The sequence below is a fragment of the Homarus americanus genome, unplaced genomic scaffold, assembly GCF_018991925.1.
Source record: "Homarus americanus isolate GMGI-L3 unplaced genomic scaffold, GMGI_Hamer_2.0 scaffold48016, whole genome shotgun sequence".
Taxonomy (NCBI): domain Eukaryota; kingdom Metazoa; phylum Arthropoda; class Malacostraca; order Decapoda; family Nephropidae; genus Homarus; species Homarus americanus.
This window is the reverse complement of record NW_024755055.1, coordinates 2,776,451-2,804,392: the sequence shown is the minus strand read 5'-3', so window position 1 is coordinate 2,804,392 and position 27,942 is coordinate 2,776,451. Positions and strand designations below refer to the sequence as shown.

The following is a 27,942-nucleotide window of genomic DNA, read 5'->3' as shown; positions in this document are numbered from 1 at the left end:
ATAATTTCCTCTTTGAATAGTACTTAATCGCCATGAAGCTTCCAATAAATGATTGAATATAATCTTCATGAAACTGATATCCTATATTGATATCATGAATTTCATCTGAGACTGCGCTTAAGATATGTGTTTAAAATATACTTATTTATAAACGTATTAATAGCTATTAAAACATATATATTTTATAAGAATTTTAAATTTTGCGTCAATATTTTTAGTAAAATATCTATAAACAAGTATTTCAATGATTAAAATATAATTTATGTAGGGTTATATTTTTCCTGTTTACTGGCAGGTGAGGCGACAGGAGAGTCTGGCAACCCCAAAATCAATAGCCAGCAGCAGAGTGATCTTCAGGGACGTGATAACGCGTCTAATTTTCTCTTCTCAGATACTCACACACTGGGCTTCAAAAGCAACAAAAGATGTGTGGTGGATTTACTTGCTCTAAAAACTCACTGGTGGCTCTCAACATTCTCTATGTTGTAAGTATCAAAGTGTTTGCCAAGAAAAATCCCAAAGTTGTTATCCTTGCAGTGTCAATCCGAGTGTACTTGCCGTGGCTTTATTACTGCCACAGGTTGGCCTTAATACAAGAAAGTAATTTACTTAGCAGCATATGATTTAGAGTATTGTTAATACGTAACAGCGTTGTTAATGTTTGTGTCGTGTTAAAACTAATGAAGTAGACTGATAATGAGTTTTATCAGGTCTCAAGGTACTCAAACTGGGCCCACACATTACTAATTCGGCCAACCTTGCACGCTTCAAACAAATAGCTGAGTAGAGGTTCAGGAATAAGTTTAAGATATGTTTTATGTCTCTTTTGGTTCACTGAAATACGAATTGTGAACGAGTGAATACCGAGGGTTCAATCTGTATAAAGGACGAATTTTATGAGTTTATGTTAGCATGGGGTCTGCCCATATTGTCAACAACCTGCTTTATCACCATATTTTGAACTCGTTTCGTAACCAATGCTTTAACCCCTTTCGTCACACTGTTCATTCCCATCATTATATACACGAAAATAACTGTTGCTTGGGATATGAAATTATAAAAAGCACTAAGACAATTTATTAAAGACGAAAATAAATAATAAAAACATTGTTAATATGCCTGCAATCATGTCACTGCTCGGTGATTCATGCGCTCGTGCCAAATCACCTTCATTTGTTCTGTATTTTGTTTATTCATCAATGTTTTAATCATTTTATTTATTAAATAATTACTCGGTAATATCATGTATAATAAAAACACAATACTTCTCGAGTCGTCTGTACACATGTGTAATATCTATTCGTGTAAAATAATAAGTTACAATTTGTCACTAATACCAGCGACTGTTACCGATGATGAAACGGAATTTATCTTTGTGATGGGTTGGGGTATTGGTGACGAACTGGGTTAGTGAGGATGTGGATTGGTAACGAAATGGGGTGTTTCCGTTAGTAGAACTTGATCAATGAACCATGATTCACATTTGTAACTTGTGCTTCTCCAGGTGATTTCGAATAGGGTTTGAAATTATTGCTTCCAGCAATTTGCCTACAATTGATGTTAAACTGAGGCATTACAGGTATTTTACTATCGGACATGGCACGCCCCAAAGTTATAAACTCCTGAAACATTTAGATCTCCCTATTCTGAGCATGTTGAACCCCATAAATACCTGGCGGAAATGGATAATAGCGACACAATTGAATTTAATTGATTTTACGTACTTTTCAGTCTTTGTGATGAGGTGACACCCAGGACACAACCACACTTAACTCTTACCAAATGCAGACTCAGCTTCTCAAACGGCATCAACCCACAAAGGACACCACAACTTTCATGACGTCACGCCTCATAGGCTTTCTTATTGGTCGAAGACAGGCATAAGGCCTTCATGCTATTGGCTTAAAATTGACGGGAACTCTTGAGTGGCGGGAAACTCGTGACATTGTTACGAGATTGCGGCTGCATTACCGCCGGGAAGACAAAGTTGTGCATGCCTAGGTGCCTAATTATTTACAAAACGAACCATTTGCACAAGAAATGATTGTCGTATCAGAACTCCCTGATGATAGTAAAGAAAGAAAATAAACAGTAAAACAAATAACTCGTCTGTGGGTCAGTTGTCAATATTAACCAAAAATCAACTAAGGTTGCTCCTTCCCACGATTTGGTCTCATAAGTTATTACCAGGTCTAGGTTACGTTGGTGTTATGAGGTTTAATAATTTTGGTTAAATAAGTTAGGGTGCTTTATGTGATCTATTGTTTGCTTAACTTTACTGCACTTTTATCTTGTTCGCCACCGATTGGTCTGTTATTTTAATAATTTTTAAATTAAATTTAAATAATCAAATGAAGGTGAGGCAAGTGATCATCTGGATTAAAATTATTGTGTTACGTACAGGTAGATGTTAATATCCCTGTTTTTTTTAAATACTGTACAGTACTGTACAGATATTTGTATTTTAAATTTTTTTGTGAACCCTCAATAATTACAGTAGAGTACTATATTATAGGACATGTAATAAACAGGAACCTAAAAGTCAGTAGGAATTGTATGAAGAACATCACAGTGTTCAGAGTTTGTTCCTACTGCTTTTTAGGTATCTGTGTATTACATGTCCAATAATGGGATACTAATTATTTAGGGTTTTTTAATAAAAATAATTACCCTGTAGAGTACCGGTAGTTATAAAAAGTAATACTTTACTGATTTTTTTATTTTGTTTTAGCGTTTAGTGAAAATTCTGTATAAATGTGTACTTACAGGTAGTGGCCTTCATCTTAATTGGTGTTGCTGCAGCAGCAAAAGCAACATCATTCGTCACCTCCCTCTCTCTTGTGTCTGTCATCATCGCCTGCGGAGTCTTCCTGCTCCTCATATCCATAGTGGGTCTTGTCGGTGCCAGCAAACATCATCAGGTAAATTGCTGTTGTACATTATTGACTCATGTTATACACAAGTTATTATCTTAAAGTTAAGGAAAATTAAAACTGAATAATTACTGAACATTAAAACTTTTGTCTTGAGGAATATATAAAATTTGTGATAGCTGCAGTAATTAAGATTCTTCTTTGCGCATTCAAATGCATTCCAGTAAGTGTGTTTTTGTAGTGTTATTTGACCTTTGTCCCTCATAATATTTGTTAGAATGAGTTTCTTAAAGAAAAATTTAATGGGAGATTATTGATTAGTCTGCAGGTGCATTAATGGTTAGTGTTTGAGGAGCCCTTAACGTGAGTGGGCTAAGTGTGCAGTATGACTTTCTTACTCATAGAGCAAAAATGGGATTTTTTTGTAATGGACCAAGGTACAGCTATTGTTCCATTGAATCTTACCAGTAACAATACTATACTATATTACCGTAGTCAACACTTGTGGGTCATTGGGACTACAGGGGGTCCCCGACCAATACGAACAGGGTTAAGTTTAAAATGTTCAGTATTTTATTTTGCTGATGACTTATTGTTTTTACTTTGATTTACTGTATTTTGTCATTCTATTTCTTCTTTTCTCTTAAATTAAGTGATCTTAGATGCACAGTATATAATGAGTTAGGCTTTGATATAGTGGAATTTTAAACATTGTTCTGTAAGTACGGTATGCACATAGCATGTGTTCCAACTTATGTACAAATCCGACTTAAGAATGTCCTCAGGAACGGAACCCGTTCGTAACCTGGCGACCCCCTGTAGTTGTAAATACTATAGTGACTGTATCTGTTATCTACTTGTTGGATCATGTGTAAATGGCGTATAATGTGAATGCTGCACTTTTGTCTTATGTGAGTCAGTAACAAGATAAAAATGTCACAGACCCTCTTACTTAGGTGTTATCTTCAAGTAGACGTCATCTATTGACAAAGACATTAAGAGAACTCTGTTCGCAACTCTCCGTGACCTTTACAGTATACCGTACAGTGGATGTCGAGAATTCAAGATGCAGTATTCGAACCTTAAGTGAAAAGCTAGTGCTTATGTGTAGTGACAGTTTAATGGAAGATATGTTTCTTAAAGGAATCTCTCGGGTATGGAGGTTCTCTAGTGAAAAGAAACACATAGGTTTGATGAGGTTATAAACTGTCAAAGATAAAGAGTCCCAGCCCAGATATGGTACACCCAAGAGTGACAAAAACTGTATAAAGAGCTTGTGGAGCCCCTTGAGATCCTGTTCTGTAAATGCCTGGAGGAGTAAAAGGTCCCTGGCGACTGGAAGATGGCTTATATGAGTCCTACAGTAGAAGTCCAAAAATCCGGACTGCTTGGGGATTGGGTCGGTCCGGATTTTCGGATTTTCCGGATTCTCATGCAGTACTTTTAAAATTAAAATTTAAGAAGGAATAAAGAAGAGATGAACTGGTACATTTTGATAGTTTATTCATTAGCAAATATAGCATGCTTCATTTATTAAAACGAGCAGTTTTAATGAAAAAGCTGTGAATTCTAGAATTTTACTCTTTGCCTTTTTTATATCATAAATTGTAGACTTTCCAATGTCGTATGTTTCCATTAGAACAGTATTGCTCACACCACGTTCTAGTTTCTTAATTATTTCAAGTTTGTCACTCAATTTCAACGTGATCTTCTTTCTCTTCACACAACGAAGTTTATGTACTTTAGGAGCCATTATTATGCGCTTGTACAGTACTCTGTAAATGGAAAGAGTAGGACTCAAAACATTGTAATATTACAATGGTATTCTATTCATACTGTGCTTGATATAATGCATTCACGGAAATGTAATATTTTTGCTGAAATGACGTACGTATTACAGTGGAAAGTGGGATAAAATCGTGACGAAAACAATGGCTTTCGCTTTCTTTCGTCCAAAAGATGTTACCGTAATCGCTTTTTGAATGGTTTTCAGTTAAAAAACTGTTGCATTACAATAATAGTGTATCCTAATTGACTTGAATAAATACTATGATACCATATTTCTGAATGTTTTCATTAAAATCCATCAAAATCATTTTCCTTGTCATCGTCTGCAGCACCAAACAGCTTCTCCCAGTTCTCTCCTTGAACAGGGCTAGAGGGTACAGGTTTTTCTAGTCGTTTTCAGTTAAAAAACTATTACATCACACGTATATTTTACCTAAACTGCGCCTGAATGAATATATTCCCGGAAATAAATAGTAGTTTTGCTGAAACGTGATGTATTTCAATGTAAAATAGGATAAAATACATGACGAAAACAAAAGACTTTACCTAAGCTTCCGATGTTCTTGAGATGTTACTCGTTTTTTAATAGTTTTCGGTTAAAATTCTGTTATATTACAATGATATTCTATTCTTACTGTGCTTGATATAATACATTCACGGAAATGTAATATTTTTGCTGAAATAACGTACGTATTACAGTGGAAAGTGGGATAAAATCCTGACGAAAACAATGACTTTCGCTTTCTTTCGTTCAAAAGATGTTACCGTAATCGCTTTTCGAATGGTTTAGTTAAAAACTGTTGTATTACAATAATATTCCCTCCTAATTGACTTGAATAAATACTTAAATGGAAATATACAATATTTTTGTTGAAACTACCCGCGTTTCAGTGTAAAGTGTCGTAATAATAAATGGTAAACAATTTGCCTTTGGCACTCGTGTTTCAGGCACGGCGAGCCTCAGGTCAAAAAATCAGGATTGACCTATAAACGAGGGGGGTTATAGACGAGTATATACGGTATGTTGTCACAATTTGATTGCCCGTTTTAAAGTGGCGACCACGTGGTCGCTTGTTGTCGCTGTGCAGCTGTGGCGCTCATGCATGCGCACATACACACAAAAGCCCGCTAAAAAAAAAAAATAGTTTTCGAAAAGTTCGGATTCTCGGGTGGTCCGAATTTTTGGACTTTTACTGTATATTCAAGAAGGGCGATCGTCACTCACGAATAATTATAGACCGGTAAACCTTACCAGCATAGTGTGCAAAATACTAGAGAGCATCGTAAGAGATGCCAGGATGGGACATCTGCTACGAATCAACCTTATAATGGAATGCCAACACGGGTTTATGGCGGGAAGATCCTGCTTAGCACAATTACTCAAGGTACTACCTGGTACATGCTTGGACTCAAATTCTAGAACAAGGCAGAAATATCGACAATATATACCTAGATTTTGCCAAGGCTTTCGACAGTGTACCCAGTGAAAGGATGAGAATTAAAATGAAACGGTACGGGATTCAGGGAAGTGTCCTAGCGTGGATCAGAGACTTTCTGCATGACCACAAACAGTGTGTGGTGATAAATGGTGCATAATTGTCATGTGTACCTGTGACTAGCGGGGTAACACAGGGCAGTGTATTGGGCCCGTTGTTGTTTGTCTGTTTCATTAATGACATATCAGAAGCTATACACTCCTCTATACAAATGTTTGTGGACGATGCCAAGTTACTTTGGGAAATTAGTGAATCATCAAAACAAAGTCCAGACAATGTCATTACTTGTAAATTTACTTGTACAGGTTGTACCTCTAGTCCGGCATTCTGTGGTCCGGAATGATTTTAGTTTGTCCAATAGGTAGATAGACAGCTTTTTTTTATAGGTAGATAGACAGCTTTTTTTTATAGGTAGATAGACAGCTTTTTTTTTTTTTTTAATAACTTATCTGAATTATTATTATTATTATTACAGGAGTATTAAATTTTTGCCTCTCAGGCCCCAATGTGGGTCAGTGACCTATGCCCGGGTGGGCTAATCCCCGTAAAAAAACAACAACAAAGCCACGGGAAATTAAGGTTTGTTTACATCCGGCAGCTCGGCTGCTCTCTCTGTGCTTGTCTATACAGAGTACAACTTTTAACCCTTCAATATATATGAGCAGTAAATAAGTGTTGCTTTCATATTCTTATGTAAAGTAATGACGATATGTTTTCACATGTGCGCACTTGCATATGCGCAGTCTCACTTTTTTCTTTACCATTAATGGTTAGCTACTTATATTGTTCCATTTATTAACATTAAATAACATTACTTCAAACAACCATATTAATTTTTCTACATTAATTTTACTACAGCTACAATCAGGGTCTTATTTTCTTCAGTTTTATATGTAGAACCGATCAGTCACTGGTTTTGTAAGCTTTAACAAAAACAATGCCGGCAGCCGTCTCGTCTCCTCGTGTGTTTTAATATTCCACGTATTATTAATGAATTGTATTGTTCATTTTGCACACACAAACATTAATTCAATAAAAAAAATCAGAAACATTAATTAAAATATATATGAACGGTAAATAAGTGTTGCTTTCATATTCTTATGTAGAGCAATGACGATATGTTTTCACATGTGTGCACTTACATATGCAATCTCTCTTTTTTTCTTTACCATTATCGTTAGCTACTTCTATTGTTCCATTTATTAACATTAAATAACATTACTTAAAACAACCATATTAATTTTACTACAGCTACAACCAGGGTCTTATTTTCTTCAGTTTTATATGTAGAGCCAGTCAGTCACTGGTTCTGTAAACAATGAAAACAATGCCGTCTCGTCTCCTCGTGTGTTTTAATAGTGTACGTATTATTAATGAATTGTATTGTTCATTTTGCACACACAAACATTCATTCAATCAAAAAGACATTCAGTAATAAACAATAATGAATCCTTTGTGCATAAGAGAAATGACGCTGTTTACACGATTGTGCACGTCTGAACGTTGGTGAGCCATTCAAACCCGTCGAAATTCGAGTTTCCGCCGTCAGAATTTTTAATTTTGTTTTTTTGTGTTCCAATAAAAAACTTTGAATTAAAAACTAGCGAAATTTGAGAAGCTACTGTACGACATTTAACTCTTCAATATATCTTCAAAGAGACCATGAAGCAGAGAAAGTGGTGCTAGTGCTTCCAAGCATAAGCACAAGTCACTATCTATTCAGGAAAAGGGTGAATTTCCATGGTCCGGAAATTTCCATGGTCTGGCACCGGTCAGGTCCCGAGGTTGCCGGACTAGAGAGGTACAACCTGTATCTCCATCTAGTACTGGTAACTTTGTACCTGTACTGAAAAAAGAGAAAGTCTACCAGGTAAGAGTACATGACAGCTTAAGGTTTAAGGATATACACTACAGATATATAAAAAAAATTAACTAAAGGAAATCAAAGTAGAGGTATAGTGATGAAGAAACCAGCGGGAAATAGACATACATACAGTACAGTACTTTATAGGATGTGTGCTATAGGACTGTATCGAGGTAAATTTACTTTGGTTTATTTAAGATATTTGAAATAAGATATACAGTACATACAAGCATTTTGTGTACAGTAGTTTCAGTGATGAAAATTTAAGTATAGTAATGTAGTTAACAATTCATGAATGATGTAACATAGATGATGATAGGGCATGTAATTTTGGAACACTGATTCCAAATTGGATATACAGTAAAACCTCGATTAACCGACTTTCGGATTAACCGTCAATCCCGTACCCTTAAAAAAAAAAAAAAAAAAATTACGGGGATTAGCCCACCCGGGCACAGGTCACTGACCTACATCGAGGCCTGGGGGAGCCATAATGTAATAATAATAATACGTAATAATAATGCTAATAATAATAGTAATAAAGAACCATAAAGAAATGCAAAAATGAAAAAAATGAGAAACAATGTACGGTACCTGTATGTATGTTGTGTTGTCAATAGTAAGAGAAACAATTGAGACCCTGCAATTGTGTGTAAATGAGGCAGAAAGTCAGATCAGCAACCTGGGACTTGGTCATAATTTTTGTGATGACACATGTCCTTTGACATTTCCATTTTTTATTCACGGTTTCTGTGCTGGTTCATATTTATTTACTAAAGTGGTTAATGTTTTAAAGCAAATTCTATTGAAATATGAATGGCAAATGAACAAAAATGAATAGAGGGACTTAAACAAGGTAGGTTAGGGAAAAGGTACTTTGAAAATGTATGTTTTATTTCCGTCGACTTTATGTACTATTAACCGACCTTTTCGATTATCCGTCGGCCCCTTCCCCCCATATGTGGTCGGTTAATCGAGGTTTTACTGTACTGTACTGTAAATTGGAAAGCATTTGTATAGCACTGTAATAAAATATTTCATACAGTATAGGTAATACTTATAGGTATATATTATAATTTACATGAGTAGGATAGACAATAATTTTGTTATACATATTGTACTTGCTGTTGGATATATTGGGCTGTTAACTTAAGAATTCTTCTATCTTTTACAGGTTATGCTCTTCTTCTACATGATTGTTTTGTTCATCATATTCATCATTCAGTTTTCTGTGGCTTGTGCTTGCTTAGCCATGAATGGAAACCAGCAGTTGTTGTTTGCTCAACAGGTGAGTGTCAGAGCTGTACAGTTGCCTTCACTTATAACCATTACAGTGGCTGACGTGTTTTGTGAGATGTGGCACCACCGCCCACCAGCCAACAGATAGGAACCAGTGATGTTCTACTTGGTAATCTATATTAAAACAATAACCATGCAGGAAATGCTTACATTCACAGGGGGACTGCTTATTTACCATCCTTGTTCTGGTTACTATAGCCAAGGTAATTATGCCCATTCTGCTAGTTTTACTCCGATGTAAACAGAGAGTGATGCCACATCTCACAAAACATGGCAGCCACTATACTATACTATACATACATACTGTTCATACATTAGCCAACTGCTTTGGGTATTCGTAGAGGTTTTCTTGTTTTTCTTGTGACCCGCAATCACATCCCAGCAGAAAAATAAGCCGAGGTGGAGGCTAAACTTGTGGTGATCCTTGACTACAGGTCGGTTGTACTGTAATCAAGACCATCCTCCCTGAATCCTCTTCATTCACAGTATATGAATCATCCAAAAAGAGAACCTCCGTGGATAATGAGGTGATGGACTATCACATTGTCTTGAGTCATTTCCAGTGTAGGTAATGTAAAGGACATACTAGCAAGGTAATAATGACAGGAAGGCAGTCACTATATGAAATGCTGTGTCTTGTCTCTAATACTTGTTAATTCTAATTGAAAATTAAAATTTATGAATATTTTTAGGGTTGGCAAATTGCCGACACGTCGACAAGAAAGGATGCACAAAATTTCTTTGGCTGCTGTGGATACGATTTTAAAGAAGGAAATAAAACCAAACACCTAGACCATCCCTCATGTGAAAAGGTAATAGTAAGAATATATTCATTACATCTTTTGTATATAAATGGTAAACTGTATAGCATTGCCCTTCTGCAGTAATCTGTAGACTGTGGGACATTTAAATACTTTACCAGTAATAAATGAAAAAGAAAATTTTAGTTGACTTTTTTAAATCACCAGCTGAATTTAATAATGATGATACTGTTGTAAATTTTGTCACCTTTCTGTTAATTGGTTCCAGTTTATGCTTCTGTAAGATGATGCTTTTTAAATACTTAAATTATACAGTGATATATGTGGCTATCAACCCAACCACTACTATTTATTATGGTTGGTCTGCTGATGGTTATTTTATACAGGCCATAGGTCCCTGTCTCTTAAGTAAAAAGTGAATTGAAGACCAGATTTGGGGAGACAGCCACAGTCTTAAGAAGAAAAAGATATTTGTGGATGAAAGCCCAGGTTATAATATATAAAAAACTTTCGAGTTTTATATAGAATTTGTTTTATAGGTACTACGGCAGAGAGTATTTTTGTATTGAAGATTGCTATTTTCTTAATTTTTGCTCCTTTTAATCTTAGGTGACAAACAAGGAAAGTCAGTTATGTTGTCCAGATGAAGAGTATCGACACTGTTGCAGTAATATCACCACCGCCAGTGACACGCCTTGCCCCTGTCAGACATGTGATAAGCCAATTCAGAAGGCCTTGGAGAAAGATTTTAACGTGGTTGGCGGTATTGGTTTATTCTTCTCATTTACTGAAGTGAGTTTTATTCATTGTTGACCCTTTAGATTCTCGTTATGTGCTTCTTCATTTTGTGTACCCTCAGTCTGATGTGCCATTATTTCTCTAAAAAATTCTTTTATTGTTAGTATTCTATAGAGTTGGTGCACTTTTCATTTATAATTATCACCATTACTGTAGCATAAATTCAACACAAGAATCCTTTAGACATTTAAGTCACTTTTTTTTTTATATCACTAGTTACCATTTTAATCCCTTTATAGGCAGATAACATTACATTTACCTCTCGGTTTTATATGGTCATGACTATGGGATTGGATAACACTCTTGTGCTCCATGACTCAATATCCGAGTCAATTTTTAGCCGTATCCAATTGGCTCCGCTGCCATTCTCAAGTCACCCAAAAGAAAAAAAAAAGAAAAAAATCAAGTTCAGTAATTATGATTGACATATGAAATTTTGGCGACTCACTCCTTGAATCATTCTCTCTAGTGGTACTCCATCACTAATTAGATACCAGTACAGTATATGGCAACTCCACCGAGCACGAGGCTCGAGTAGTCTCCCGGCAGTTTGTCTCTCGTACGCTCCATTATGCGGTATTGTTTGCCTGTAAGATTATGTAAATGTATATTTTCGGCCTTCCGGCTGCCATGCTCTTTTGATAAACCGTTAATTATTAGTATTATTAAAAGGCATACAAATAAATAATAATGGGGAAATCCTCTCAAATAACAAGAAACACGACAACAAAATGTAATATAGAAAAAATGCAAGTCTACCCTCGAGTCAACTCCGTTCTTTGTCATTAAAGTTGAGTCGGTCGAGTTGTCGTACATCTCCGGCCGGGCTAATACATACGGTAGATCAAACTTACAGAATTTCTTTGGTAGCCATCTAGCCAACCCAACATGAAGGATGTTGGTACTTGTGGTGTAATACTGTAGTACAGTATGCTTTTTCACAATATGTATGTAGGATGATGTGTGCATATAAATGAGTAAAAATAAATTAAGGTCATGTTATGTTGGTCACACTATATATATATATATTATATATATATATATATATATATATATATATATATATATATATATATATATATATATATATATATATATATATATATATATATATATATATATATATATATATATATATACACATACATACACATATATATACACGGTGATCCCTCGGTTAACGAGATTTCGGTTAACGAATTACCTTCCATAAGATTCTTACCTTCGGTTAACGAGATTTCGGTTAACGAATTACCTTCCATAAGATTCTTACCTTCGGTTAACGAGCAATCCCTCGATTAACAAGTTTCTTACGAGCGCCCCTCAACATATTTTTGCTTGCATTTGGCGGTCCACCAGCTTTTGTAGTATTAGGCCACCAATACAGTAATTGGTTCTAGGGCTTAAATTCCTTACTATTTGAGTAAATATTAAGAAGTTTGTAGTATTCAATAATTTTAAAAGTTTGAGTAATATTAAATTTTTTAGTAATTTTAACAATTATTGAACATAATTGAAGTATAGGAAGCTAGTTGTTTTTTCTTTATTGTAGAAAATATAGTTCCACGGGTCCTTAGTTCAGTTGAGAATATATTATACCTTCTCTACTAGGGGAAATGTCTTAGTGTACGTACACAGGAGAACACTTAAGTGAGGTGTTCTCTGGGTAACAAAAAATATGAGTCTGATCTCTGACCAAGAGAGAGAGAGAGGGAGGAGCAGGCCTCGGGAGTGTGAGAAAGGAAACGCGTCAGATATCTTGTAGTGTTAACTTGCGCTGACCTTGGCCTGCCCTCGCTCGCTCCCCGAAAGAACTGCAACCTCAGCCGTGCATAACGTCAACAGTTGAATAACTTGGTGAATAATTTGGTATTATACATTTGAGTAAATGTTTATATAATACAAATGGTGCTGTTACAATGTTTACCTACCCAAAAATACGAGTTGAAAAACCATAACACCTCAAAGCTAGGCCCAGTAGCCTGGTGGTAACCTAGCTACAATGACATAATTAATCACTGTTTAGCACTATTCTATTCTAACTAGCAGTCACTCACTCCCCTTACATTCTCGTGTAGCCAGGCATACCGTACAGTACAGATGCCAGGTGTATGGGAGAAAAACTTATTCTGTAGTCTACTATGAAAATGTTACGAGCTCAGTGATAAACAAATTATATAAACCATTAATTTTCCTATGATAACATAATAATAGACAACTGTTATACTGTATAGAAATAGATTAACATTCACCATTCCATACTGGCTGTAGATCCCGTTTTACTCTTCCCTGCCACTGATGAATATGATGAAAATGATGAATGATGATGAAGGTGGATGAGGGCATTTGGGAACCATAACAAGTACGAGGAACAGAGTTGTTACGAGAGCAGCTTCGCACGTGCGTGACGCGGACAAATGTTTATATGTTACGAGAGCAGCTTCGCACGTGCGTGACGCGGACAAATGTTTATCCCAGACTGAGGCGGAGCGAGCGGGATGTTAGTGGGCCGGCCACCCGGGACGAGAGAGACACCTTGCAGGATGCCACAAAACTCGCTTGCTCCCCGTACCGGCCGCGAAAATGCCGGCAACGTTAAATCTACCCGCAGACATTCTCGGATACGTCCAGGGTGTCGTCCGCGAATAATAGAGCACCGCGAAATAAAAATCCACGAATTATCCGGGCTTAATGTATACTGTATAAATTTTTTGATAGCTTCCCAATATTCCAATTTCCAATTTATCGGCCTTATTATTAATCGTTTCCAATTTCTGATTTGACCGACATGAAGCTTTTAAATTTTCACTTTTTTATTGTACAGTACAGTACAGTACAGTACAGTACAGTACAGTACAGTATAACACTTATTGTAAAATACAATTTGTTTTTGTTGAGAACTATAATGCATAACATCACTTCATCAAAAATGTTTATTCTTTCTTCTTCTTCATTTTTTTTCTATGTGAAACAGCAACCAATTTTATATAAAATGTAGTTGGTTTCATACAAAAATAAAACGGTTACCAAAAAATGGATAAAAAAAAAAAAAAAAGAGACAGTAGCTCTTCTAAGTCAAGTGGTCACAACTGGCCCGATGATGGTGCGAGAGTGTTGCTGTAGTCATATGTTTATAAAAATATTTAAGGGTGTACTGTAGCTGGATTAATGCCCATAAAGTTATTCTGTTGAATATTGTGTATGATTACATCATCATTAACAAGGAGCTTTACATAAATACCTAACCACTTGGAGAGGTTCAGCTTTTTTAATTTTCTTTTGTTTCTTAACACTTGTATATAACAAATGCACATCTCCTTTGCACATGTAATCAAATGTTTACTTGTGAACCCATCAGTTCCTTGGTGTGTGGCTGACAGTGCGGTACAGGAACCAGAGGGACCCACGTGCTAACCCATCAGCCTTCCTGTAGAGTGGTGGGGTGCCCTAAGCCCTCGCACACCCTCACACACTAACATATCAGGTAGCACGGGGTTTGCTGTGCTTGGTGGTTGGGTTTCCTATTGGGTTTGGAATGCTTTACCCTTATAATGTGTGCATATACAGTACAGGTACACCGCCGATTTTCCGGGACACTTAACTTCCCTCCCTCCCAGCCAGGGTGAAGGTAGTTTTAGGCTTGAAGTTTTTAACTTATAAAATGTCACAGACTAAATTTAGCAAAATATAACTTGCATTGCTGTAATTCTTGTAAGATAGTGATTAATTTGAGTATAAACATCACATAGTTTGCACAAGAGATAAAGATTTTAGTCCTTTATTGTAGTACATTTGAGTACAAAGTGTGTATGTTCAAAATTATGGCTTTTTCACATTTAATTTACATTTCATGTTTGTTCAATTTAAGTTTCTAGCAGTCCATGGTACTTTAGAGACACAAGAGGTGTATACTTAGTGGGTCAGAGGTGTATTGTTGAATTATTACTACGTGACCTCGGTTGGTCTGGCAAAACGGTTAGTTCGACAAGGCTTTGGAACCAAGGGTGCCGGAAAATCGGTGGTGTACCTGTTTAATATATCTTCTCTTTCTTGTAACTGCCCTTGCTATGATATATCCTCTGTTGTGTGTCTATCATTATTAAAGTACTGTACAGTGTTTTTGTCTTTCAGCCAATTTTTACTTTCTTGAGCCTTTTTACACTGTAGGGCATTGTGGAAATGATTTGATGTGTTTTCCTAAAATTAATATTCTTTCTTTAAAATGTCACCTATATTGCAACTATATCTGCTTCATTGTGTCCTTCACAATATATTTATGATAAAACTAAGTACCCGTGTTCTGTAGCACAGTAAGATCTCATATTTCGCACAATTTCATTTCGCGTTCTTGAATTTCGCGAGCACTACCTAATGTAACCAAGTCATATATTTGGCTTAAAATGTCGTGAATTTTGCGAGATCCAGCAAGCTGAATGCTGGCCACCGTCTTGAATGACGTCACAGCCCTCATACCAGTTACAGTCATTTCTCCTACAACGCGTGTTTTGTCAACGCGAATTGGTTGCAACGCGATTGATGAATAGGTATACGCTGTTTGTAGAATGCGAAATTTTGCGTACGAATGTTGGCTATAGTGCGATTCTATTCTCAATGCTTTGATTCCATCCTCAACGTTTTAAGCGTGGCGCGGGGTTATGCATTGTTTACAGTTCACTTTCGACATCACATGGTCAATTGATTCGTGTCTTTTGTTTGTGAAGTGTTTTTTGAGATGTACTCTGTAATTTTTTATTTATTTTTTTATTTATTTTTTTGCAAATTTAACTGTTACCCGTAAATACTGTATGAAAAGAATAAGTGAGGACTAATAACAGTTTACACCAGCGCTCTCTGTTTACATCACGTGATCAGTTGAATCGCGTGGTTTTTGTCAATTGCTCCGTGATTTTCACTGTTTTCTCCAATTTTATTGTGTTTGCGATGAATATGGAGAGACAAGGTAAGAAGAATGTTTCCAAGAAGGGTTCTGGTGATCGAATTGCCGGTGGTGAACGTAAAAGAGGTTTACAAGAACGCAACTATCGCGTTGTAGCCTGTGCCATCCTAGCGACCGCCTGGGCTGTTATTGTGTGCTTTTTTTGGTTGGTGCTGCCACTTGTCTAGTCAAGATAATGGCCTCTACCTCTACTGGTGGGGGTGGCTGTGGGACAGACCCACCTAAGCAGCCAAATAAGTAAAAGGAGAAGCGGGACTATCATAAGGGAGTTAAGTTTGCCAAGTACTCGATGCAGGAGAAGCAGCGTGTGATTAAATTACTTGAGGTAGGCCTAAAAACTAGTTTCCGGAAAGCACAATCAAGTCAATAAAGGCAGAATTTGTATCATTTGGAGGTTATAAATGGGAACATCAGAGGTTGATGTAGAGTGACCAGTCTATATTGTTATTTTTCCCATTAGATTATGTATTTGAAGTTGGTGCAATTTTTCCAGTCTATATTACTCGTGAAATACAAGATCTTACTGGATGTAAATTAATGCTTGAACCCTTTTCCTTTCTGATGCACCAGTTGTTTGCCTGATGTGTGTGTCTGAATCATAACTAAGTTACAGCTTTCCCAGCCTAAAAACAGTGGTAATAGGCATTTCTTTCATCATCATCATACATGTTCTTACAATTTCAGATACAGGACAGTATTTTCTCATTCTCCTATTCTGTTTCATGCATAGGATGTGTATGATATTTTGTGGATGAATTTCTCTAATTTGAAGGTTTCTGAGCGACACATTTCTTTACCTTTTCTGTTTGAACTTACCTATACAGTAGAACGTCGATATAACACGAGATACGTTCCAAGAGAAGTCGCTTTAAACCGAATTCACATTAAATCGAAGTATTGTTTCAATGGAATAATTTAGTTTGGTACTTGAGAGAAACACAAAATACTAAAAAGACTGAGAATCTACCCAGATTCACCTCAACCCATCTCCTAGAATAAACAAAACATTGTTTTTGTAGTATTATGCTAAAACAAGCACTCGTAAATCAACTCGGCTAAAATTACGAGACGCGAAATGGTATGTTTGCTAGCAATTGGCTGTTGCGAGAGGGTAGCTGCGCTGGCGCCACGCACCACCCGCCTCTCACCAAGCACTCTCACTTTCCTCTCAACTTTTTTTTTAATTACTGTACTTTATACTATCAAAAATCGATCTTCACTGAATTTTAGTTCGGCAATTCTTCCTCTGAAGATGCAGAACCCAACTCGACCAGCTCATCATCCACATCACTGTCTAGTGGTGCGGCTGTGGATGCAGGAAGCACCCTTTCCTCGCTGCAGTGCTTCCAGCACCGTGATTTTCTGCTCTAGTGTAATTGCAGGGGAAGTAAACTCTGTCCGAGGTAGCATTATAACTGTATTGGGACTTAATGTTCATTTCATCAAACGAAACTACGTACTGTCAATCTTTCTGAACTGTCTTTTAGTAAACCATTTGCATTTAATAAATCCAGGCTTTTAGTTAAGATTCCTGGGGGAGTTTGAAAGTTCTTTATCCATCGGCTAAGACATGCTGCAGAGGGTAATGGATGTTTTAATACATTAGTAATGAAACCATAAGCTTTGCCACACTGTTTTGGTCCCAAGTACTTGTAGATGCAAGATTCGATAATCTTCTTAACTGTGCATTGGAGAATATGGCTGCCGCAGGCTTCCAAGTACAGTCGACCCTCGTTAATTCGGATCCCTTTAATCCGGATTTTGGATAATTCGGATAATATCTGAACCTTTTTTTTTTTCTGTAGGAATATTACCTACGCGGACCTTAAGCTAAAATGCTGGTCCACCCACTGCTTGGATAAAACACCAGCATCTTTTTGGTTAAATGTAACATCCACCACTAGTGTGGGGGGGGGATGCAACTTTTAGCTTCAGACATGAAAAATATTTACCATTCACTGCCAGTAAACAATGGAAACGTAAAATATGTACCAATTAGTAATGAAAAGTTGTGCAGTTTCTTCAGCAAATGAAGCTCACCAACTTAGAATAGGCTAAATTACCTTATGTGTTTTCAGTAGTCTATGTTGAAGTTCTTAGCACAGGCTAACTTATCATATCATATACGGTATCACAGTTCTCATTGATCTACAAAAAATACCGGTAATAAAAACCTTTTCGATATTTCACACTTAATATAATACCCGGTAATCTACTTCAACCTCCTATTGTTTATAACGACGCATGACGCACCACCAGCTGTTGAGTATCATCTAGACGGTACACGTGTTTTTCGAATCGTTTTCAGTAAAAAAACTGTTACATCACATGTATATTTTACCTTAACTGTGCCCGAATGAATATATTCTCGGAAATAAATAGTAGTTTTGCTGAAACGTGATGTATTTTAATGTAAAATGGGATAAAATACATGACGAAAACAAAAGATTTTACCTAACCTTACGATGTTCACGAGAAGTTACTCGTTTTTTAATAGTTTTTGGTTAAAATACTGTTATATTACAATGGTATTCCATTCACACTGTGCTTGATATGATGCATTCACGGAAATGTAATATTTTTGCTGAAATGACGTACGTATTACAGTGGAAAGTGGGATAAAATCATGACGAAAACAATGACTTTCGCTTTCTTTCGTTCAAAAGATGTTACCGTAATCGCTTTTCAATTGGTTTTCAGTTAAGAAACTGTTGTATTACAATAATATTCTATCCTAATTGACTTGAATAAATACTATAATACCATATTTCTGAATATTTTCATTAAAATCCATCCAAATCATTTTCCTTGTCATGATCTGCAGTACCAAACAGCTTCTCCCAGTCCTCTCCTTGAACAGGGTTAGAGGGTACGTTTTTTTTTAATCGTTTTCAGTTAAAAGTCTGTTACATCACGTATATTTTACCTAAACTGCGCCTGAATGAATATATTCTCGGAAATAAATAGTAGTTTTGCTGAAACGTGATGTATTTCAATGTAAAGTAGGATAAAACACATGACGAAAACAAAAGATTTTACCTAACTTTCCGATGTTCAAGAGAAGTTACTCGTTTTTTTAATAGTTTTTGGTTAAAGAACTGTTATATTACAATGGTATTCTATTCATACTGTGCTTGATATAATACATTCACGGAAATGTAATATTTCTGAAATTATGTACGTATTACAGTGGAAAGTGGGATAAAATCCTGACGAAAACAATGACTTTGAAATATACATGCAATATTAACCCCTAAAATCAGTTAATTCGGACAATCGGCTAAAACGGACACCCCCCCCCCCCTATTAGTCCGAATTAACGAGGGTCGACTGTATTTTGCTTCCTTATTGCACGTTTAGCTGTCCGAAGTTGGCTTTGGAAAAGTTTGACATTCGCCATCTTATTCATATACCCGGTATTTGTTCTCCAGTAGTTTACCGACCTGGATAACAGAAAGAAAGGTACAAATCATGAGTGTTGCTTAATTCCGTCAGTCAACAGTTAACGGACTTTTGTATGTCTAAAAGCGAGTGTGTTTCCGCCCTTTTTGAGACAGTGTGGACAGATGTATGATGAGTTTAGATGTTGATAGATAGATGACATGAGAGAGTCTGGATGGATGTGGATACGGTAGATAAATGATATGCCAGTCTGGATGTCGATAAACAGATGGTAAGGGAGTTAATAAAGGTGGATAATTATACATGAAATAGTACAGTGACCCCTCGTTTAATGAACGCCTCGGTTAACGAAATTTCGGTTAACGAACTGCCTTCCATAAGAATCTTCAATTCGGTTAACGAATTTCTTACGAACCGACCTCAACATGTTTTCGCTTGCACTGACCGGGCAACCAGCTTTAGTATCAGTCCGCCAATGCATTAATCGGTTCTAGGGCTTAAATTCCTTACTATTTTAGTAAATATCAAGAAGTTTATACTATTCAATAATTTTAAAAGTTTAATATTAAATTTTTTAGTCATTTTAACAATTATTGAACATAATTGAAGGTAAAGTGACTAGTTTAATGCGCGGCATCCAGCCTCTTAACACAGCAAACAGGCGTTAGTCTCTCTCTGTTTTCACTGGAGGTAACATCTTGCTTGAGATTCTCTTCAACTAAACGCTTTTTTTCTGTGTTTCCAAGCAAATTATTGGTCATTTTGAAATATATTTTACATGTTGACAATATATAATGCAGTGCAGTGTTGATTTAAAGAAATTAATCTTGAAATACATCAAGAGAACTAAAATTTTATGGGTGAAATGGTGCCATGGGGTGACTTCTCTTCCACCCCAATGCCTTCTCTTCTTCCTTTTCCTCCACCCCCATTCTAATTCCCATCATCATCATCATCCAGGAGCCTTCTACATACACACCTCAAAGTAAGTGAACTTTTCTACCATTTTTGTTGAATTTAGGCAATTTTCGGTGAGCTGGAACCTATTACCCAAAAACCCATTGAAACAATGGTTTCGGTTAACGAACGACCTTCTGGAACGGATTGAGTTCGTTAACCAAGGGGTCACTGTACATAAGGTTAAGGGTTAAATATATATTTTACAAAATGAATTCAAACTACGAAGGTTGTTCTACCATCTGTTACTTAAGTTAAATCATTAAGATCATTATGCAGACTTCATGTGGGTGGGAAAGACTTATTTCTTAATACAGTGGTCCCTCTGTTAACGAGCGCCTCGGTTAACGAGATTTCAGTTAACGAGTTACCTTCCATAAGATTCTTAACTTCGGTTAACGAGCAATCACTCGATTAACGAGTTTCTTACTAGCCGACCTCCACATGTTTTAGCTTGCATTTGGCGGTCCACCAGCTGCAGTATTAGTCCGCCAATACAGTAATCGGTTCTAGGGCTTAAATTCCTTACCCTTTTAGTAAATATCAAGAAGTTTATACTATTCAATAAATTTAAAAGTTTAATATTAAATTTTTTAGTTATTTTAACAATTATTGAACATAATTGAAGGTAGGGTCACTAGTTTGTGGCACGCCATCCAGCCTGCCAACACAGCATACAGGCGTCAGTCTTTGTGTCTTTTCAGTGGAGGTAACATCTTGCTTGAGACTCTTCAACTAAATGCTTTTTTCTGTGTTTACAAGTAAATTATTGGTAATTTTGAAATTTATTTTACATGTTGACAATATATAATGCAGTGCAGTGTTGATTTAAAGAAAACAATCTTGAATTACACCAAGAGAACTAAAATTTTATGGGTGAAATGGCGCCATGGGGTGACTTCTCTTCCACCCCAATGCCTTCTCCTCCACCCCCATTCTAATTCCCATCATCATCCAGGAGCCTTCTACATACACACCTCAAAGTAAGTGTATTTTTATACCTTTTTTGTTGAATTTAGGTAATTTTCGGTGAGCTGGAACCAATTACCCAAAAACCCATTGAAACAATGGTTTCGGTTAACGAGCAACCTTTTAGAACGGATTGTGCTCGTTAACCGAAGGACCACTGTACATGAAAGTAACTTAAAATTTTTGCGTAGACTTTGTGCATTTTTTTCTGGAAGAAGGTCACAGTTCTTGACCATGTCCACCGTCAGTGTCTCCATCATCCAAAATATGTCCACCATCTTGACTGATTCCACCACCTTCACTGAGTCCACCACCTTCACTGAGTCCACCACCTTCACTGGGTCCACCACCTTCACTGAGTCCACCACCTTCACTGAGTCCACCACCTTCACTGAGTCCACCACCTTCACTGAGTCCACCACCTTCACTGGGTCCACCACCTTCACTGAGTCCACCACCTTCACTGAGTCCACCACCTTCACTGAGTCCACCACCTTCACTGGGTCCACCACCTTCACTGAGTCCACCACCTTCACTGGGTCCACCACCTTCACTGGGTCCACCACCTTCACTGAGTCCACCACCTTCACTCTGGAGTCCACCACCTTCACTGGGTCCACCATCTTGACTGATTCCACCACCTTCACTGAGTCCACCACCTTCACTGAGTCCACCACCTTCACTGGGTCCACCACCTTCACTGAGTCCACCACCTTCACTGAGTCCACCACCTTCACTGAGTCCACCACCTTCACTGAGTCCACCACCTTCACTGGGTCCACCACCTTCACTGAGTCCACCACCTTCACTGAGTCCACCACCTTCACTGGGTCCACCACCTTCACTGAGTCCACCACCTTCACTGAGTCCACCACCTCTCACTGGGTCCACCACCTCTCACTGGGTCCACCACCACCGAGTCCACCACCTACTGGGTCCACCACCTTCACTGAGTCCACCACCTTCACTGGAGTCCACCACCTCCACTAAGTCCACCACCCTTCACTGGGTCCACCACCTCACTGAGTCCACCACCTTCACTGGGTCCACCACCTTCACTAAGTCCACTCAATTTCACTGGGTCCACCACCTTCACTGAGTCCACCACCTTCACTGGTCCACCACCTCTCACTAAGTCCACCACCTTCACTGGGTCCACCACCTCACTGAGTCCACCACCTTCCACTGGGTCCACCACCACTGGGTCCACCACCCCACTAAGTCCACCACCCTTCACTGGGTCCACCACCTCCACTGGGTCCACCACCTCACTGAGTCCACCACCTTCACTGAGTCCACCACCTCTCACTGAGTCCACCACCTCCACTCGAGTCCACCACCTCTCCACTGGGTCCACCACCACTGGGTCCACCACCTTCACTGGTCCACCACCCTCCACTGTGGTCCACCACCACTGAGTCCACCACCTTCCACTGGGTCCACCAATTCACTAAGTCCACCACCTTCACTGAGTCCACCACCTTCCACTGGAGTCCACCACCTTCACTCAGTCCCACCACCTCACTGAGTCCACCACCACTGAGTCCACCACCTTCACTGGGTCCACCACCTCACTGGGTCCACCACCTCATCTAAGTCCTAATGCCAATTTTCTACTTGAATCACCAATTTCACCGAGTCCACCACCTTCACTGAGTCCACCACCTTCACTGAGTCCACCACCTTCACTGAGTCCACCACCTTCACTGAGTCCACCACCTTCACTGAGTCCACCACCTTCACTGAGTCCACCACCTTCACTGAGTCCACCACCTTCACTGAGTCCACCACCTTCACTGGGTCCACCACCTTCACTGAGTCCACCATCTTGACTGAGCCCACCAATTGAGTCCGCTTGATATGGGCTTGAAGTGTCTTTTCTATTCAGGAACACTTGAACCGGCAACAGTTTTCTGAAGCAAAATATATTGGTGTAGATAATTTTTTCCCATGAAATATATAATTGTTGTAGATTTTTACTATACCGGTACTGTATATTTGACAATTGAAAATGCATAATACATTATATATAAAACAGGAAACAAAACGTATGCACATTTAATGTACTTACAATACAGTATATGATCTTCGTACGTTCTAGCATTCTTGATTTGACCGCCTAATCCCGGTAGATTTATTGTTGGACGTGAGTGCAGCTTTAAAGAAAGCTTTACATTGTCTACTGCTAAATGGTAATTAAAACTTTCAGATTTAAAATGCACTGAACATATCGTATGCCACGCCTTCACTTGTTTGGTGTTCTTTATTTCTTTTCTTTTACAGGCATCTAGCCACTTTGCCCGTAACTTTATGTCCTGAGGGAATGAATAAAAAGATACAAACTTTTTCTTCTTTTCTGAGTTGAATTTGCAGATGGCTACAGAGCAATAAATCATTGTTATAAAAGAAAAACACTCCACTTTCACTTGTAAATATCCCGCTTCTACTGTTTGATGTAACCAAGTGGGCGGAGCTTAATAAGTGATGTCATCGCTAGCCAATCAGCGACGTTGGATTGAATCCAGCGGTCACAAGCGTCACAAGAAAGATATTTATATTTATTTTATATATTTATTCTGTGGCTCCAATTAAAATAAAACAACAAATCTCCATTCCATACATTTATTGTACAACTTTTAACACCATCATAAGCCTTCAAAAATACGTAAATAAAAATTTCAATTTTATTTTCATTAGCGTAGAGCCTATGGGAGTGAGACTACCTGGTATCTACCTACCTTGGGTGTGAGAGGGTGGCGGGCAGTCGTGTAGTGTGCCCAGAGACGTTAGGCGCGGAATTTAAAATAAGATGTATCGGATGACTCGCGCAAAATAGGAAAGATTCGCTTTAAATTAAAACAGTGTCCTTAATTGTGGGTGTCGCTTTAAACCAATAATCTTAAATTGAATCGCTTTAAATCGACGTTCTACTGTATAATGGTATTATTCTTACCTTAATTTCTTGAAAATTTCTCAAGAATTGCAGCTATTGTAGTGTTCATGATTTTGAACAATGATTTAGATCAGTTGTGTAATTGTGCATATTATAAATGTTTATTTGACAGCTGGACGGGATCGAAAAAATTCTTTCTCGGAAATTTTAGCGGCCCATCTCCACCCCGTCTTTAAATGTAGAAGACCCAGAAGCAATGGTCACTAGATTTGTATCTATGTTGTGTATGATTGAAAAGTTATTGATATTGATGCATAATATTTAACTGTACAAGTATTAAGTTACAGGTAAAGTAGGCACTTGTTATTTAAAGGGAACTGATATCTTTTGGCAGCTGCTGTAACAACACAGAGAGAATCTGTGTTGCAGGTGAGGGCTTGCATGAGTAGAGAGAAAGTGAGATCACCTGAAGATCAGACACCCCAGCTTATATCATCTAAAGAGTAGAGTAACGATGCTACCTGCGGAAGGTTTGGTTACATTAGGGTGTCAAAATACAATTGCTGTATCTCAAAAATGTAACAGAATGGTGCAGTTGGGAGTCAAATTAATAATATACTATGTGATGGCAGAATGTGACAAAACTACATTGAATAGTGTGGTTGCTAGTGTAATAAGCTGAGGTGTTTAATCTTCAGGTAATCAAGAAAGCTTACAATAATAAGTACGAGATTTCCAGACTCCTTATTTGTTCAGTTTAATTGTTACACTAGGAAGAATTTAGTCACTGAGGATGCAGAGAAATATAGGTGGTACAGTATAAACAAGAGTGAAGGCAAAGAATTTAGTACTGTAACTGTAAACACTAAATTTTTTACTCTTGGAAGTTCTTATTCGTATATAGTACAGTATTTATTTATTGATTGTTCTCAAGTTGTATTACATGTGTTAGGGAAGTTGGAAAGAGTGGGGGAGTACGGCGAGTTTGTCACTCATAAGCTGGACATCTCGTATCAGGTCGCATTAAGTGTTGGCCTTTTCCATCTGTCCATTCGTCAGGTTAAGGTTATTCAACTTGCCAGGGACATAAGTTTAATAAGAATTTTCTAGTTTATTAATGAATGAAATGCTTTAGAATATTTTAAGATTCAAAAGTTCATTTTAAAGAGTTTTAATGTGTTTCAAAACCACCAATGTAAGTTTAAAAGATTCACAGTGAACATTTTATTTGTTTTTCTTCCAGCTTGTAGGTTTCTTCATTGCTAAACGTTATCGTCATCAAGTAGACCCAAGAGCAAACATTCAAAGCCTGCTTCGACAGTGAGAATCACCAGTTTGAGAAATGTCCACATCGTTTGAATACACGACGTTAAGATGACCGCGATGAGATGCCGTTTTTGCTGTTTTCTTGTCTTGAGTTGTATCAGTAGTATGGAATTATCTTCCAGTGTTCATTATTGTAACACTTTAAGTTGGGCTAAAGTGTGACAAAAGGGTAATATTTGAGATTGATTCCCCTTTGTCACATTATAATGTCCTAAGTTTTCTGATGGTAAGTGTCTGTGTGCTTATTCTTAACTTCATTTTATAGAGTGCAATGATAGCTATCCCACTGGTGGATTATATTAATGTTTCTTTCTGCAGTGGTTACCCCATTAGAGGGGAGATCTAATGGCATAAGGTGTTACAGATAAGATAGGAAGTTTAGCTTATTGTAGCAAAGTTCATTTTATAGAAATTAGAAAATGGAAGTATAGTACGGTAAACCCTATAAGATCCGGACCGGGGAAATCCGGATTTCGGAAGATCTGGACAAAAAAATTGGGGGTGCTGGGCTAAGAAGCCTCCTAGAAGTTTTCCTAAGAAGCTTTCCCAAACCAGAGCAAAGAACACTTTAGGCCCGTGGGCGCTGCTTGACCAGTCGGTTGCTTGGACACAGGTGCCCGAGGAGGTGGGAAACATAAACCTAGTGGACAATTGTTGGTTGTGGTTTATACAGTATTGTATATGGTAATTTGTTTATCACTACTGTATTTTTGGCGTTTCTTATATCATTTATTATTCGGCGAAAAATCCGGACAATCGGCTTTTGCGGACAGGTGGCCCCCCCTTTTAGTCGGGATCTTCGAGGGTTGACTGTACTGTATTAATAGCCTTTCTTGACATCCTCTCTGTCTCGTGTAGATTAACAACTTGTACTATGCCATACGGTAGTATTTACAGTGGTCCCTCGATTAACGAACGGTTCGATTAATGAAATTTCAGTTAACGAATTGGCTCCCAAAAGGATTTTCAGTTCCATTAACGAACAAAACTTCGATTAACGACAGCCTTACGAGAAATGCGCTTTGTTGTGCGCATCCGCTGGTCATCCAATACGGTAATCTGTTCTATGTTTACATTCGTTTCCAGTGGAGTAAATGTAAAGAAAGTTGTGCTCTTGAATATTTTTGCATTTATTATATTAAAATTATTGGTCATTCTGAAATTTAGTTAACATATTGATAATATACAGTGCAGAAATTATTATGAAACAGGAAGAAGGCATTAGAACTAATGCACTCTGTAAAGAATATGGCATGTCATCATCGACTGCCTCTACCATCAGCTGTTTGATATGTAAACAAAGCTGCCAGGAATACGACATACACGCCTCAAAGTAAGTTAAAATACAGTATTCTATTGTTTTTTTTATTTATTATTGTACAGTACACTACTGTGTTTAGATTATATTTAATGTTTTGTTAATTCAATTACTGGTATACAGTACTTTGTATGTACTGTATACTTTTTCTGAGAGTTGGACCAATTACCCAATATCCCATTGAAATAATAGATTCAGTTAACAAAATTTTCGATTAACAGCCAGCTGTGTGGAACCAATTGTGTTCGTTAATTGAGGGTCCACTGTACTACAAGATGTACACCATCAGTTTCATTTACTAACTAAGAGAGAAATTAGCATGTTAGGAATTTCAAGAGTTGAATATTAAAATTTAGTTTTATATACAGGTTAAATATTTTAGATATATTAAATTCTCTGATGATTGCAGTTTATAGTTTACTGTAGTGCAATATATAAAAATACCTCTGAAATAATTTTGTAGTAGAAAGGTATTGTGTTATGTATTATATATTTGCATCCTGAAAGTTTCATAAATATCTATTTTTTACGAATGGTCATCAATTAAGTTTACACACATCAGTAATCGTGTTCATATACTTCTAGCTCAGGTGGCAAAGATATTTCCATGACCCATTGCCTGGCACCTTGCAATTTTCACCTGTCAGCCATGTTGTCGACCTGAATCCTGATGTGGATATACTGTATTGAATACAGTGTATTCTCATTAAGGTGTGATCAGGGGATTCCAGTCCAGATTTCAAAAATGACTTTGATGTATTTTGGAAAGTAACTTGGTGAGTAACTCATCAGTATTTGATTTTACAACTGAATACCTCTATTTCAAATGCCACATGTTATAATTTATTAGCAGTTTTACTTCCTTTGTACTGATATTCATTCTCTTATTTCCCTAGTAATGAATTTCACATTAGATAATTTGTCTAGTTTTCATTATTAACATTCCAGGTGTAGTGATCATCACTGGCGTAGTATATCTCTTTCTTATTTTGCTGTATGCTACGTAAAGTAGAAATGTAACATGCAAGATGTAAATAGTTGCCTTTTAAGCAGACAAAAGTGGGGGTACTCTAGGAAGTTGATAGGTTACTTAAAATATTTGTGTGAATATTGTTGTGTAACCTTCACTTTATTTTTAACTTAACAAGGTGCCAAGTATTATTCTCATTACTACTGCCACTCCACTACAATACCCTACACTGCTCTCATCACCTTGCATAACCACCACCATCGCCTGACAC

General features: G+C 37.3%; 1 protein-coding gene across 2 annotated transcripts; it reads left to right on the top strand.

Annotated features, from left to right (window-relative positions):
- Positions 1–301: 301 nt before the first annotated feature.
- Positions 302–26,398, top strand: LOC121856272 (tetraspanin-13-like). 2 transcript variants are annotated; one of them, XR_006086945.1, is made up of 7 exons: positions 304–485; positions 2,769–2,921; positions 9,196–9,309; positions 10,013–10,132; positions 10,691–10,873; positions 14,238–14,363; positions 25,301–26,398. XR_006086945.1 is itself a non-coding variant. In XM_042351687.1 (6 exons), the coding sequence occupies exons 1-6, from the start codon at positions 426–428 to the stop codon at positions 25,379–25,381; spliced, it is 711 nt and encodes a 236-aa protein (XP_042207621.1). In that variant the 5' UTR covers positions 302–425; the 3' UTR covers positions 25,382–26,398. The 2 variants fall into 2 exon arrangements, 1 of the variants encoding a protein (XP_042207621.1); XM_042351687.1 differs by lacking the exon at positions 14,238–14,363 and having other exon boundaries at positions 302–485.
- The last annotated feature ends 1,544 nt before the right edge of the window (positions 26,399–27,942 follow it).

What these genes read in the sequence shown, in the direction of transcription:
- LOC121856272 (XM_042351687.1), top strand. Translation starts at nt 426, where the DNA reads ATGTGTGGTGGATTTACTTGCTCTAAAAACTCACTGGTGGCTCTCAAC. An exon ending in CTCTCAACATTCTCTATGTT is followed by an intron (nt 486 to 2,768) that starts GTAAGTATCAAA and finishes GTGTACTTACAG; the next exon opens with GTAGTGGCCTTCATCTTAAT. An exon ending in GTGCCAGCAAACATCATCAG is followed by an intron (nt 2,922 to 9,195) that starts GTAAATTGCTGT and finishes TATCTTTTACAG; the next exon opens with GTTATGCTCTTCTTCTACAT.